At 30.1% G+C, this 17500-nt stretch overlaps 1 protein-coding gene across 1 annotated transcript in view; it reads left to right on the top strand.

The window, feature by feature from the left end:
• The window catches only part of LOC100210318 (T-complex protein 1 subunit alpha), a 46328-nt gene that overhangs the window by 12732 nt on the left and 16096 nt on the right, over nt 1-17500 (top strand). The window contains exons 5-6 of the mRNA XM_065795258.1: nt 14958-15250; nt 15372-15498. Of these exons, the coding sequence (XP_065651330.1) occupies nt 14958-15250; nt 15372-15498 (420 nt within the window). The remainder of the gene's footprint in view (nt 1-14957; nt 15251-15371; nt 15499-17500) is intronic.

Genomic DNA, 17500 nt, shown 5'->3' with positions numbered 1-17500 from the left:
GAATAAAGCCCGTATTCCGACAGCATTTCATCCGAATGTAGTCTTAAAGTTGAAAACTTTAGTCCAGGAATTTAAATTAATAAAAAAATCCAGATTTTCAGATTCTCAGAAATCGAGAGAGAAATCATTTACAGACACCATTGGCCTACTTTTTGACATTGCCCACAAGGATGCTGAAACCATGATCAGAATTGAAGAAGATAAAGAATTTTTATTGGATCAGAGATGTCAGAGAAAAATGGTGATGTTTGGAGAGGACAAAGAACTTTCAAAATTAGAAGAAAGAAATGAAGCAAGGAAACAAGCAGAGAGAGAACGAAAGCTAAGAGAAGAGCAAAGACAATCTGGTGCGAGTGCAATAGTTCCTGTTATTGAACCTTTACATGACGAAAGTTATAGTGATGACAACGATAACGATGCTGTTGATAATGACAAAATGGTTGATAGAGATTTTGAGATAAAAATCCCTGTTTATTACAGACAACAAGTCAGTAAAGCAAGTTCTTCAGGGTCAGCTGAATCAAGTTTAGCAAGTACTCCAAAACGACAATGTATCTTAGATACAATTCTTGACTCGCCTGATGTTTCATCAACATTAGACAGAATTAATCTATCTGACACAAAATTTACTATACTAGCAGCAGCAATTGCAAGGGCTGGTGGACAGAACCTCGATGATGGATCATTGTCACGTTCTACAGTCCTTAGAAAACGAACCTATCATCGATCAAATATTGAAGCCACTGTTCGAACTGAATTCTGCGATTTGGACAAACCACCATTAATCGTCCACTCGGATGGCAAACTGATGATAGATCGTACAAATTCTGCAGCCCCTAAAGCAAATGTTGACCGGCTATCTGTAGGTGTGACAGGTCACAATGTTGACAAAATACTTGGAATAGCAAAACTATCAGCTGGAACTGGAGAAGCCCAAGCAAAAGCAGTTATTCATCTGCTTAATTTCTGGGACATAATTGGTGATGTTATTGGAATGAGTTTTGATACTACAGCCTCTAACACTGGCTCCAAAAATGGTGCATGTGTAGTTCTAGAGAAACATATAGGTAGAAATTTGTTATATTTCGCTTGCAGACACCATGTTCATGAGATCATAGTAGCAGGAGTGTTTGGATCACTATTTGGACCATCATCTGGTCCCAACATACCTCTTTTCCAGAGATTTCAGCAATATTGGCCCAAAGTTAATCAAGGAAATTTTAAACCTCTGGATGACATTCGAATGAAAATACCCCTGGTGCAAGAACTACAAAATGAAGTGATTGCATTCCTCAAAGAAAACCTGCATGTTAAAATGCCAAGGGATGAATACAAAGAAATCATGGATCTCTGTCTGTTAATACTTGGAAAACTGCCTGATCAAGAAGAGAAAAATTATCATTTCAAGATCCCTGGTGCTTATCACATGGCTCGCTGGATGGCCAAGGTTATTTATTGTTTTAAGATTTATTTATTTCGTGAAGAGTTCAAGTTGACCACAAAAGAGGAAAAAAATCTCTGTGAATTTTGCTTATTTGCTAGTCTGGTTTATGTAAAATCTTGGATATCATGCACAAATGCCAGCGATGCTCCAGTTAATGACTTGTTTCTGTTTCAGCAACTTAAGCAGTTTGCAGTTGTGAATAAAACGATTTCCGAAGCAGCAGTCAAGAACTTTCAAAACCATTTGTGGTACCTTTCACCAGAATTGGTCCCACTAGCTTTGTTTTCAAACAAACTTCAAACGGAAGAGAAGCGAAAAATGATTTCCAACATGAAATTTCACGGTGAGAACTGGTCTGAAAGGTTGATCAAATTAAAGAACATTGAAAGTCTAGAGAAGAAATCTCTGGACATGCTGGTGACATCAGTTTCAGCAAGTGCGTTGCGGTCAATGAAGGTTGATATTGATTTTCTGTTCAACAACGATCCAGCTACCTTGAATGATTCCCCAGAATACCAAGAAGGAAAAAATTTAGTATATTCATTGAAAGTAGTAAATGATGCTGCCGAACGATCTGTGGCTTTAATGTCGATGTTTAATGAATCGATTACAAGGAATGAATCTGAAATGCAGAGGTTAATTCAGGTGGTTGAGGATCACAGAAAGCGAGTACCAGATGCTAGCATTAACATTGCACGAACTATAACATTACGATAATTAAATGTTAATTGCTCATATGTTTTTTTGTTTATAATTCGTATTTTAATCAATGACAAAGAGTCAAAAATCCTAGTGTTTTATTTTGGAAAAATTCTGATATAATAAAAACCGCAGAACTTTAGTCGTATTGCAGTATTTTATTTCATTAATTTCTCTGCTAATAAACCAGTCTAAAGTGGATGTGGATTGTAATTTGTATTCAGAATTTAATATTTAGAGATAATTAAAACTGATCAAATCTGAAAAATCTAATTAACCGGGTTTTAGAAATTTGTGGAACTTTGTTACTTTTTTCATGTTTTTCACATTTTTCGTAAAACTTTATGGTCATTGAGCACCCCCTAAACATTATCTGATTGGAAAGATTTTTTGCACAGTTAATTACTATGTCAAATGGCACAAAATAAACAACTATGCAATCAAATCTGAAAAAAAAAATTTTTTTGGACAGCCCTAATATATATATATATATATATATATATATATATATATATATATATATATATATATATATATATATATATATGCATGTACATATATGTATATATGTATATATATATATGCATATATATGTGTATGTATGTGTATATATATGTGTATATATATATATGTATGTATATATATGTATATATATATGCATATATATGTGTATATATATGTGTATATATATATGTGTGTGTGTGTATATATATATATATATATATATATATATATATATATATATATATGTATATATATATATATACATATATATATATATATATATATATATATATATATATATATATATATATATATATATATATATATATATATATATATATATTAGTTAGTGATGTAGCGATTAATCGGCATCAGCTTAATCTGCCTCTTTTTGCAAAATCGGCATCTGCCTTTTTTTATTAATTTATCGATTTTCTAACCAATGGCATTTTAATATTTTTATCCTGCATTATGATAATAATTAAATAATAAATAAACTAAACTTTATGCATTACTTAAATTTTTTTTTAGAAATTGTTTATTTTTACTTTGTTTTTTTGTTTACAGACAATATTGTTCATTCTTTAGATGATGTTTACATGTTTACTTAAGTTTTGATTACCATAATGTTGCTTTTAGAATAATTTTATTTTGTGTTGTTCTATTGTTATACTTTAAAGTAACCTATTTAAGCATTGTTATCTATGTGTGTTCAAGTACAATATTTTTATATATGCTTTTTTTTTTAATTTATTTCAATTCACCTTCCCAATCCCATGAAGACCATTCCAGTGGAGGAGGCTACTTGAATTATGGTTATAACCCTCTCTCAACTTTATAACTCCAAAACGCAAACCTTGACGAAAAAGGCTGCTGCGCTGACAAACAAGTTGAGCCTCGTACTACCTGGGAAATGGCAGGGGTTGAACACCACAAAATAAAATTATTCTAAAAACAACTTAATTATCTAAAAATAATTTAGATATCTAAACAACATATGGTTGTTGTTTAGATATCTAAATTACAAATAATATAATAAAAAATTCTAAGTAAACTGCTTATGATAGTACCTTTTTTTTTTTTATCAAAATAAAAAGCGCTTCTCTAAAATTTTATTTGTTTTTTTTTTAAGTTTTCCTTTTATTGTAAAAAAAATTTAAAAAACTTATATTTTTTTAAATGAGTTTTTCTAATATCTTTTAAATTAATGATTTGACTCTGATTTGGGTTCAATTATTTGTTTACAACTATTGATTCCATGACAAAGATTACATGGTTTAAAGTTGTATGGTTTTATATTTTCAAAATTTTAATAATTAGTTAATTCATCAGTATGGGTATCAGTATCGGTCTTTTCCCATTCACCAGTATCATCATCGGCCAGTATTTACTCTAAAAAGGAAAGAAATCCCAACACAAAAAAAGTCTTTAAAAATTACCAAAACACTGTTATGCTAAAAAGTTCTTTTAAATGAATAAATACTGTTTTCAGAAAGATTTTAATATAGTCATGAATACCTTTAGTCTTTTTGGTTAGTGAAAATTTGATAAGTGTACACACACTCAACTTCTTCGAAATGTGCTCTGTTCTAATACATTTTGCCAACTTGATGCTGGCTTTAAAATAACTTTAATACAAGTTTTATCTCCTTATCAATCTAACTTTTGGTGTTTAAAAATAAATTATTGCTTATTTCTGATTTAAAAAATTTTGTTTACACGAGTCAAGTTTAGTACTTGATAATAGTATTCAATTTAAGTATTGCATTATGGTAAATATTTGACCTTAATCAAGTCTTCAACAATAGAATGCATTGTTATCACAGTTTGTAAGAAATGTAAATAGCAATTATTTAATAAGTTTTTATAATTTACCTTAACTCAAGTTTTTATAATTAACCTAAGGTAAATAGAAATTGTTCAAACCTTATGTTTGAACAATTGCTATTTACCGTTAAACTGGTAGCATGATGTCAAGATGTTCTGAAACTCAATCTGTTTCAGATTGATATTATTAGTAATAGATTAGTGATGTTTCAGCTAAAGCAGCTAAATATATATATATATATATATATATATATATATATATATATATATATATATATATATATATATATATATATATATATAATATGTATATATATGTATGTATATATATATATATATATATATATATATATATATATATATATATATATATATATATATCTTCTATAACTGGTTTAGATGAACATTTGGTCACTATTTTTGCTTATCTTTATAGCATACAGCGTTTTTAGAAAAAGAAAAAATACAAAGAAAAGATTGCTGCCCCATCCCAAACCCTTATTCGATGTAGCAGCACTCCGCTGCGAGTCAGGCTATTTGTCAGTTGATGTATGTACTTAGGCCCCCGGAAGCAGGCTATTTCAGTGTGACATCAGAGTGCTCATCTAAACTAGCAATTTAAGTTATAAATATATTATATAAATAACTTAAATTGCTAGTTTAGATAAACACTCTGATGTCACATATATATAATATATATATATATACTATAGCATGTTTAGGTAAGCATATGCTTACTAATTTTGCTTATCTTTATAGCATGCAGGGTTTTCAGAAGAAAGAAAAATAGTAATGAAAGAAAAGGTTTGTGACCCATTCTAAACCCTCAGTCAGTGTGGCATCACTTCTTTACATACATGCATGTATGTTTACATACTTACATACATGCATGCATGCACTTGGCAGGAACAGAGGGTGATAACCCGCTTCCTGAACATGCCAAAAAAAAACTGTTTAACTTATAATTATTTGCAAAAAAAGTTACAGTGGAGATAATTACAAAAAATATTTAAAATAAATTTAAAATTTATTTGCTATAAAAATTTAAAAATTTATAAATAAAAAATTTACTATAAAAAAGAAAGAAATCCTAACACAAAAAAAGTCTTTAAAAATTGAACTAAAACACAACAAAGCTTTAAAAGTGATATAGTAGATAGATATATATTCCTCAGGGTTAAGGTTTATATATATAGACACACACATAAAACAGATAATATACTGTGTGTCCCAAAAATAACCGAACTTCGTATTTAAATCATATAACATGCAGCGCCATCCATTGATAATTTGCAGCATGAAAAAGATGCATTCATCCTCTTTCAAACGCACCTACATTCATGTAAATCGGATGACAGATGTGAAAGTTACAGCCATTTCAATAAAAGAAAAACGAGTCCTAATGTTACAAAACGAAAATGGAACAAAGAGCGAATATAAAATTTTGTGTTAAACTTGAAAAAAAATTTGCGGAGACATACGAATTGATGAAAAAAGTTTATGGTGATGATTGTATGAGTCGTACTCAAGTTTATACACGATTTAAAAATGGTCGTGAAGATTTAAATAACGATCTGAGGCCAGGTCGTCCAGAAGCTAGTAATTGTGCTGAATTGGTGGAAAAAGTCCGTGAAATCATTGGTATCCATGCAAATTTTACTACGAGAGTATTGGCTGAGGAATTAAATACAAGGTATCAGGAATGTGTGTCTTAGATAATATGCCATTCAAAGTTTTATGTATGTCTTTCGATTTGAGAAATTTGTTTTTGGCTAGAGGCACTCGAGATTATGTATTATCAAACTCGATTTGCAAAATGGTTTTAGAATACACACAAAAAATGCGGGCTAAAATGATGCAGGATTTTATAAATTTATAAAAGAAGATGGAACAAGATTTTGCTTAACTCTAGATGAATGGACATCTTCAAGAAACCGATGTTATTTAAATGTGAATGGCAAGAAAAATTTTTGGAATTTAGGTTTAGTACCTGTTTAAGAACATTTCCCTGCAGAGATATACATTACAGCTCTGAAAACCACAATGCAAGACAACAATCTAAATATCGATAAAGATATTACGTCTCTAACAACTGATGGGGCAGCTGTGATTCAAAAAGTTAGACAGCTTTTACCATGTAATCAGCAGTTGTGCTTTGCGATACATTTAGCTGTAATTCATGTTCTGTATAATAATTCGAATACAACTGAATTGGTGGCTCACACATATACAGAAAATATTATTGTAGAAGATCAAGTAAGTGACTTCGATGAATCAGATGAGGAATATATTGAAGATGAAATTGTTTGCTTGATTGAACAAACTTATAATGAAACTGAGACTAAAAAAATCTGGATTTTGTTTTCTCATCAAAAAAGTTAGTTTGATTGCAATAAAATTTCGTTTTTTGAGAACATCAAATGATATTCTTTAAGTATACGTGAACCAAGAATTTGGAAAACAATTGAAACTTATTATGGACATTAGAACTAGATGAGATAGCTTAGTCGAAATGCTTGAAAGGTTTAACAAGCTAAAAAGCTGTGTTAGAAAAGCATTGATTGACATTTCATCTGATATTGTTATTCTAGATGCTGAATTTTTGGTCGATTAAAAACATTATCTCTGCACTTCTCTCAGTGAAGCTTACTGTTGATGCGGCATTTTCTTTTATGCTCGAGAATTTTGGATCTGATGAACTTTCATTGAAATTAAAGAAGTTAGAAGACCGAATAAGCTAAAGATGAACTAATGTGTCTGGAACTCTTCAATATTTACGCAATGGCGGAAAAAGTGAGGTTCATGCATCTTTCACTAGATCTTTGAAAAAAAACAAAAGCCAAAGTTATTGAAAACTTTGCACAAGGATTGATATTTAAAACTAGCATGAAAACTTCCTCAGGCGAGCTGCCCTTTATATTAATGCAAAAGTTGGAGTACAAAATTCAACTGAATTTATCGTCCGACATAATGTCCAACTCAACTCAACAAATAATAAATAAGAGCTTAATTTCAAAAATCAAATCTAAAATGAAATTCTTTGAAAAGAATGGTGTTCATGGCAAAATATTAGAGCCCTTCTACTCATATTTGATTTTGATTCCGCCATCGAGCATGGAGTCTGAGCGAGTCTTCTCAATTGTTGGTAACTTACAAAAGTTTGAACAAGACTCGAAGACACAGCTTCAAGTGATCTCTGCGTTCAAGGCATATTTTAGGCAAATAAAACAAAAATTTTATATTTTTATTATTAAATGATATACCATATTGTTTCTGTTTCTGTACTAATTGAATTTGGTATAATTTTATTTTCCATTTTTATTTTTAAAGAAAGTATTTTTTATGGAATAAATAATAATGTATTATCTCAAATAAGTTATTTTTATTAATTTTATAGACATTAAAGAATTCAGATTATTTTATTTTCGTCAAAATTTGCATTCCCTAGAGTTATGGTGAGGTTAAGAGTGGTGAAGGTTTGATTAGAGAAAGTTACTACTGGTAGCTTAGGTTTAGGTTAAGGTTTGGTTTGGTTATTCAATTATTATAGAGGGGACCGAGGAGGTGGGTAGGGAAGAACTTTTCAAACAATTTAGTCATAGCTCTCTGCTGCAATGCATTTTTCGACTCTAAAAACAGCAAAGGCTTGAACTCTGCATGTTTATAGTGTGAAGTTTATAGTAATGTAAATTATTTGGGTTATAACCCAATATAGGATATAACCACTTTGCAAATTGGGGCGAGATAGCCCAGAGCAAAAAAAATCAAGGGGTGGACTGACCCTGTACCTTCACAATGCCATAAGCAAGATTAGTGTAAGCAAGATTAGTGTAAGATACTATTCATTTTAAATCATGACAAAAGTTGCATACCTTCTCTATTTTGCTTTTAACCGATTTCTACCATTACTTTTCTGTTTTCTGGACCCCTGATTCGCCGCAAATACTTCCACACCCTCATTATCAACATCATTAATATCAGCACTTGCAATGAGCACTGCCATTTTAAAAGTTGTTATCGTTGACTGTGTTGCTTTATTTAGCAAACTGATGTAATAATCATGTGCTGTGATTGGTCAATACTTGTTCCATACTCATTCCCAATCTGTCTGGTTCAGCACGTTTAAAAATGGAATCGAAGAAAGGACTTGTCTGATTCTGTAGAAATCAACGATTTTTATCACGCTTTATCTCAAGGTCCTGTCTGTTTATGCACGTCTGACCTATTTGAAGACGCATAGAACATGTCTACAATTCTTGGGGCACTAAATGCACGTAAAATGTTAGGAGTGGACTTGTCTGGTTTTACATGTTCACTCCTCAATTATCATTGCAACTATAATGAAAAATAAAAAGTCATTTTTTATAAAAAAATATAAATTAGTTGCATAATAATCTGCTATGCTTTTTAAGAGGCACTTTTGTTGCACAAAAAAAAAAATTTAAAATGAGCACCGATTAAAATGCACATGGTTTTGATTAGATTGGACTAACTGATAAATATAAAATTATTACACTCTAAATTATATTGATAAAATATAAGATGTTCAACTAATAAAATATAAAATTATTACACTTAAAATTATTGTGTAATAATTTTTATTTTATGTAATGAATTATATATTTTATACATTATTTACTTTAAATATATTATTCGCTTTTATTGTTGAATTTTTAACTGTTGTAATAATTCTTAAAATGCCTGAATTCTATTACAATAAGAAAATATAAAACATTTTTTATAAGCAGTAGAAACTTTTATAACTCTTTGTCAAATTTTTTATCAAATAAATAAAAATCCTAAAGTGAAAATCCAGACAACGCTCGCCTAAATAAATTTTCACAGCGCAATAAATGGCGCTTGTCATGTATATATTCTTGTAATAATTATGTTACAAACATGCCAGAAGAATTTTATAATGCTTTTGTTTTTGAACTGAGAAGTGGCATTATTGCTGAACATGTGTACTTCTTTGACTTAATCAGGAATAAAGTGAAGGATTTTGTCAATGTACGGTATAACGGAAGACTTAGTATGATCAGTTGAATCTGAAACTATGGCAAATGTTTTTAACTCAATGTTCCAGACTGCTAGGGTCATGATAGAAACTTGATTTTGACCAAAATGAGCCGCTTGTGGCTCATTTTGATAGAAACACCTAGCGTTTTCAGCCCAGTCAACTTGGATTACCGCAATTTCAGAATTAAAACTTATTGAAACCTCCTTCAGTTTATTAAAAATTGTTGATTGGTTTTTCTTTACAAATGCGTGTTTAACGAACTTATCACGCACCGCTGATGTGTTGGATGAGTTCTGTTACAGTAGACTTTTTTGAAATTTTTTCAATGTTTGCATATGTTTTAATTTCAGGCTTTCTCCACTCGTCCCAGGATACTTCGAAACCAAATGTATTAACAGTTTGCAAGTGTTTATCAAAATGTTTCATACCTTTGCATGCAGCGCATTTGTCATAGGCGCAATCGTATGTGTACGGTTCACAAACAAAGTTATTTATCATTTCAGATCCAACTTTGATTGAAGGCGCTTGAATTGATTTTGTTAATGCATTGAAGGCAAATCGCATATTTTCATGCAAACTACAAACACAAACATTATGCGGAAATTTTGTAACTGATTTTACATTGCGTGGACGAAGGTCGCATAATTTGCTGAGTCCAATTTTTATGTGCAGATGCTTTTCCTTGAATAACTCGAAAGCTTCTTTTAGCGTATAATTTAAATGACGTATATGAATATTGTTTGCTTTTCTGTCAGATAATTGAATTCAAGTGACATCTTTTTTGTTTGGTGATATTTGGGAAACTTCATCTTCATTATAAAAGTTTACAACTGCTAAAACATCGCTTTCAGAAAGACCATACAGCTTTGAACATGCTGGAGGTAGACCCGAATTATCTTTACAAGCAGAGCTATTTGAAAGAATAGAAAGAATTTCAGATTGCTTCTCCTTTGAAGTTAGTAGTGCTTTTAAAACTTTTTTCAATGCTTTTCCTCTTTGTTGAACGTTTTTAAAAGATGAGCTTGGTCTTTGATATTGATTTAAAAGTTTTCTTGTTAATGCGTGACTTTTTAAAACTCTTAATTTTGCTTTAGCAGCATAAGCTGCTTTTTTATTAGGATCGGCTTTCATTTTTTCTCGATATCTCTTAGATCTAATTCTGGACATTTCTTTCTTTTTATCAGCATTCCGAGAAACATAATTAGCTTGGTATTCTGCATAACGTTTTTTTTTTACTTCTAATTTTGATTCCATTTCTTAAAAGTTTACAACTTTATAAGAAAATGTTAACATAAATCCAAAAGTTTACTAATATTTACTAATAGCCAATACTAAAACGCAAAAATTTATTCGAATTTGAAAAATTTGAAAACCCACAACGAAATCTGAACTTTTGGATGATATTTTGACTTCCTTACCGCGCTATTTTATAAAACGCTAATTATCCCGTCGATGGGTTCAGTGACGCAACAGCTTTTAAACTATAACTATATGTTAATACAACGCTTTTTGACCAATTTTTCTTTTAGTAATGATTAAAAGTTTACATTAAAATATATAATTTCTAAAAAAACCTCGCCATAAAGCATAATTTCATTGCGATAATTAAACTTTTTTAGCTTTTAGTTCAGTGACACAACGTAATTTTTGCAGATGTGTATGTGACAAAAAAACACTTGAATTATTTTTAAAGAGTAAAAGCTTTGTTACTCAAGACATATATGTAATCTCAAAGATTCTTTCTAAACAAAAATATGGATATGTTTTGTTTAAAATATTGCAATAACTCGCCCTCAAATTTTACTCACTTTTTCGAATAATAAAAAGAACAAACAGTTGCTAACATTCATCAAATTTATCTACTCGGTTCAAACATTTTCTACTCAAAATTTATTTTAGCAATAATTTTAAGGTGTTTAAACTATAATTAAAGAAATAAAACCTTTTAAAAAACGAAATTTTTAAACACAAAATTTATCTCTTCCATCGTGGAAATAGCCATATATATAAATATATATATATATATATATATATATATATATATATATATATATATATATATATATATATATATATATTTATATATACATGTATATATATATATGTATATATATATATATATTTATATATATATATATATATACATATATATATATATATACATATATATATATATATACATATATATATATATACATATATATATACATATATATATACATATATATATATATACATATATATATATATATATATATATATATATATATATATATATATATATATATATATATATATATATATATATATATATATATATATAGGGTGGTTCGCATACCATAGCCGAAGAATGAAAGTTATTTCTAATCAAGTGCTCATACATTTTTGTGTTCCTTTATATCACTGTAGCAAATGTGTCAAATTTTTTTGGGCTACTATTATGTTTAGTACTGCCTCAACAAACTTATTTACAAAAATAGCATAATACATTTATAAATATTAAATATCCTATGCAGTGAAATAAATAATAAATATTTTATGTAAATTACACACTCGTCTGATATTTATAATTTCACAATAAGTTTCTCAAATATTCAATTTAAAAGTAAGGTACTAGACATTGTTTTCAAAATTACTTAATAATACTGATCTATTTTTATTTGCTTACTTTATAAAGGTTAAAAAATAACAATGGCTGTAACATGTGCTGTAAGTACTGTTTTCTTAATTGGTGAGCCACAAGATGCATTTGACAGTCGAAGGCTGACAATGACTCATAAAGTTTTAAGAGTTTATTTTCACCATTATAAGAATGAAAAACTGTCACTAAAGGAAGCTGTTAAACTTGTAATTGCTATGTGAAATTTGGGCAAAAGCAAGTGTACTAACGACTGAACTGAGAAATATCATCAGAAAATCTGTCACAATAAAAGTAGAAGAGTTGTTGAGCAAATGGTCAGAGAAGCAGAGTTTAAGCAGTCTATCAACGTATTGTTTGACATTTATCATCATGATTGCATGAATTTGATTACAATTGAAGAAGATAAACTCTTTTTGATCAATCAGCAGTCTGATAGGAAATACAATATGGGTGGTGTGGATACCGTCTTGTCTAAGAAAAAAGAGAGGAAGGCGAAAAGAGTGTCCAAAAAGGAAAATGACAAGCCAAAGAAGAAGAAAGAACAGTGTTGCTAAATCTGCAACTTCGTCCGGAGTAGGTCTGTTCAGTAGTTCTCATGAGGCATCTGGAGAAGAACAGGCCAGCTTTGATAAAACTCCAAAATGTGCAAAAGTAGCGGCTAAGCATGTTTTAACACCTGAGGTTGCAGCAGTGCTCGTATGAATATCAGCGACAGAAAAGCTGCGTTTATCCTCACAGTAGCAGCACAAACCTTCAGCAACCAAGATGTAACTATCCTGCCACTGTCTACTAGTAGTAGTCATAAAAGCAGAAAAATGCACCGAACCCATCAAGCTGACGGCATGAAGGCTTCATTTGCTGGTGATGGCCCCTTGGTCGTCCATGTTGATGGTTAACTACTACAGCCATCAGTGGTGGACCAGAGAAAGAAAACTGCATCGTAATTCTGGTAACAGGTTGTCATACTGAGAAACTTCTTGCCATCCCCAAAGTTAAACAGGAGAGCAGGTGGCACAGTCAACATTTACAACTTTACTGGAGTGAAATCTGATGGAGCTGATTGCTGGAATATCATTCGACACAACTGCATCTAACACAGGTCGTTTAAATGGATCTTGTGTTTTACTGGTGAAGAAGTTACGCAAAGATCTACTCTGGCTTGCTTGTAGACACGTGCTTGAAGTCGTATGTGTTTATGAAATTGTTTAGTCCGACATCTGGTCTAAATGTAACACTATTTTATCGTTTTCAGGTATTCTGGCCTCAAATAGACCAAGGTGGTTACAAGTTTTGTATGGATAGTCGTTTAAATGCCAGTCTTGACAACCCCAAGTATGATGTGGTCATTTTTGCAAAGAATGCTCTAGCCAGACAAGAAGGATGTCTTCCGAGAGAAGATTACCAAGAACTTTGGTTTCAGAGTTCCTGGTGTATTTCATCACGTGAGATGGATATCAAAGTTGCTATACAATTTGAAAATCTTTCTGTTTCAACACCAATTCAAACTGACAAAGCATGAAAGCAATGCTTGCCTAGAATTCAGTTTGTTTGTCACACTGATTATGTGAAGGCTTGGATCTCACCTCCAAATAGATGCAATGCCTCGGAGTAACGATCTGAACTTCATTCGAGCCATTGCAGACTACCACTCAACTAATGATGCAGTAGCTAAGGCGGTTGCCAGTACAATTGGATGTCATTTATGGTACTTAAGCAAAGAAATGGTACCTCTTAGCCTCTTCTCAGTCATGGTGACGCTGAACACAAAGCAGAAAATGGTGAGTCGACTACAAGAGCACCTAGCTAGAAGAAATGAAGATTGCTCAGTCAGATATACAGGAAAAGAAAACCTCAGCTAAAAAACTCATGATCATTAGATTGGACCTGCATCCCACCTGTTATTTAAAGTCCTTCAAATTGACACCTCCTTTCTGTAAGAAGATGTAGATAAGTGGCCAGAACTGCCGTTGTTTATCATTAGTAAGAATACTGCAGAATCTTTAAAAGTAATCAATAACAGCGCTCAGAGGGCCATTGCTTTAGCCACTATGTTCAATTCCTACCTGACTAAAACAATATTAGACAATATCTAACAATATCACTTACTAAAATAATTCCTCGCTGACTAAAACAATATTAGAAGCAATACCTGTTTCAAGTTGTTGAACAACATCGTAAACGCTTTCCTAACTCAAAGAAAGCTACGCTACTTAACAAACATAAATAGATGTTAGTTGTCTGTTAGTGATAAGGCTACTGCAGTAGTGACAAACACCGAACTTGAAACAAAACACTATAGGTCAAACTCAAATATACAAATATCACTGTACTATTACGAATTATTGTCTACTTAGTTAAACAATCAAATATTTACATTTTATTTACCATTGCATTTCAATAGCAAAAAGTGCAAAGTATTTTCACTTTTGACTCGAAATTTCAAATTAGCTCATATTATGAAACTTCATGGTCTTTAAGGCAGTTCTAAAATATACGTTACACCAAAAATATTTTTTGTAGCCTATTTTATGAGCAAAAGGAACACAAAAAAGCAAGAGCATATAGGTTTTGACATGGTTCTTTTTTTTTGAACCACCCTAATATATATATATATATATATATATACACGTACATACAAACATGCATACATTTTTCTAAGAAGGAGGGGGGGTGTCTGTTAGTTATTTAAATTTTTTCCAAGAAGGAGGTTTTGCGTGTCTATTTGTTATTTAAATTTCTTAAATTATTTCAATAATTATAAAATTTTAAAACAAGCTCCACAAAATTGTGAATTTCGTTTATATCTTTCTGTGTTATTTTAGAGAAGCTTGTAAGTATATTCAGGAAAATCTTGCTATCAAAACAACAGATCTTGATCGAGAAGCCATATTAAATTGTGCAAAAACTTCGATGTCTTCGAAATTAGTAGGTGTTGATTCAGAGTTCTTTGCAAATATGCTTTTAGATGCTGCATTGGCTGTAAAAAGGACAGATAGTAAAGGACAGACTATTGTACCTATTAAATCGATAAATATTTTAAAAGCTCATGGTGGAAATATGAAGGAAACAATTTCTGTTCCTGGTTATGCTCTTAATTGCACTGTGGCCTGTGAAGGTTTTTTTTTTTTTTTTTTTTTAAACAAAAACATTTTATAGTCATTTTTACAATTTTAATTTTTTTTTTTTATTGTTGTTACTATGTGGAAGTAGAGTAATTTATTTTGTATTCGTTTTAGGTATGCCAAAGAAAATAGTAGGAGCACGCATTGCTCTCTTAGATATGAGTTTACAAAAATCTAAAATGCATATGGGAGTGCAAGTTCTTATTCAAGATCCCGAAAAGTTAGATGCAGTAAGACAAAGGTTATATGTTATTTTATTTTGCAATCAATTTTTAATGAAACATATTTAAACATAACTTTATTTTTGTTATTTTTAATACTATTACACTCCCAAGAGGGGATTGATTGTGTCATTAAGGCTTCAGGAGATAAGCTTCAGGGTTTCATCAAGGCTTCAGTAGAAGCCTTGTTGTGACAATTCAGGAGATCTTTTTTAAATTAAGAGTTATTAAATTAAAAATAAAAGAGACAGAAAACAATCAATGGTCCAGAGAAAGCTCCACATTATATGAAACATGAGAGTATGTATTTTATAGGGTTGGTTTGAAAGTTTTATAAATGACTCCCATTAATCAAAATTTATACCTTATTTAAACAATTTATCTTCCTTTTAAACACACAAAAAAATTCTATTTTGATTTTTCAATTCATTCTTTGTTTACAAGCACTTATAAGTTAATAGTGTATAGTTGTTACAATGGAAAAAATTATATATCCAGGCTTGAACACAAATGGCCTGTGATCGCATGCTGTAACTGACCACGCTTATAATATTTTTTCTTTTAAATTTGGCCATGGCAGTTTTGGTGTTTTAACAATTTAAATGCTATTTAAAAAAATTGTTACGTTATAAATATCTTTTAATCGTTGATCTTTTCTTCAGTTGTTATTTTTCGCAAAAGCTTCAAATAAAATAAAAAAGTAATTATAATGATTATTATAGTGATTTTAATTATAGTGATTGTTTAAAATAAGCGTATTTTGTGTAAATTAACAAATGTTATATTTGATTTCTTTTTTCTTTTTTTTCCTTTTTTTTATGATAATTAATTATAATAATTTGTTGGCAACTATTTTTTTATGTCTTTCTAAAAAACTTTTTAAAAGATTTTTTTTTAAATACTTTTAATTAAAAGTTAAATTAAATCTTCCGTTGCAACAGAATTATTTAATTGCTTTATTTTTTTTGTTTCTGTTTTTACAAAGAATTGTTCAAAACTTTTTTTAACTTAACAGAGCATGAAATAATTAAAAATGTTTTCTTTTTTTTTTTCATGCAACTTTTTGAAAAAGTAAATGTTTATACAATTAACAATAATTAATATAACACTTTTTAGTTATTTTATTACATTATTGCATGTCTTGTAGGATACTTTTTTAGGCAAAGGCTAGGAGAAGCCAACTTAATACACCCCCTGTCTTGGGGCTCTTGGTTGAATAAAGGCTAGAAATGGTGTCTCGATAAAAAAACTCATCTTGGGTAGATGTTAAGCGCATCTGGCTACTGTCTTGTAGAAGGCCTCCTAGGCAAAGACTTAAGGGGTAAACAGATTTTATCTGTTAACCAGCCTCACACCCCTTCTTCAAATATAATTTACAATCTTTTAAGTCCTCTGTCAATGATTATCTTGCTCTACAATCTTCATTAGGGTGCATCAAATGCCCCGTACTTTCAAAAATCGATCTGTCCCTATTCTTAAAACTTTCAATTGGTTCTCACAAAACACTCTGTTAAATTTTTTCAAAATTGAATGAGATTTAGAGGGGCCACCTTAAGTCTGAAACTTGCAACGATACCCTAAACAGAAGAAAAAAAAGTTTTTCAAATGTATGTCATGTTGGATCTCAAAAGAAGCGAAATTTTATATAAATTTCAAAAATAATAAAAATTTTACAGAGGAATTATTATTTTAAATTTTATTACATTTAAATTATTATTTTTTAACAAAAAATTATAAATTAAAATTTTTTTAATGGTTTTTGTCAAAAAAAATTTATAAGTCATTTTTAACAAAAAATGATATTTTTGTAATTTTTATAAAATTTTGCTTCTTTTGAGACCCAACATGACATACATTTGAAAAACTTTTTTTTCTTCTGTTTAGGGTCTCATTGCAAGTTTCAGACTTGAGGTGGCCCCTCTAAATCTCATTCAATTTTGAAAAAATTTAACAGAGTGTTTTGTGAGAACCAATTGAAAGTTTTAAGAATAGGGACAGATCAATTTTTGAAAGTACAGGGCA

This window comes from Hydra vulgaris, chromosome 04 (genome assembly GCF_038396675.1).
Source record: "Hydra vulgaris chromosome 04, alternate assembly HydraT2T_AEP".
Lineage (NCBI taxonomy): Eukaryota > Metazoa > Cnidaria > Hydrozoa > Anthoathecata > Hydridae > Hydra > Hydra vulgaris.
Note: the sequence above shows the minus strand (reverse complement) of the source record. Positions and strands in the feature narration are given on the sequence as shown.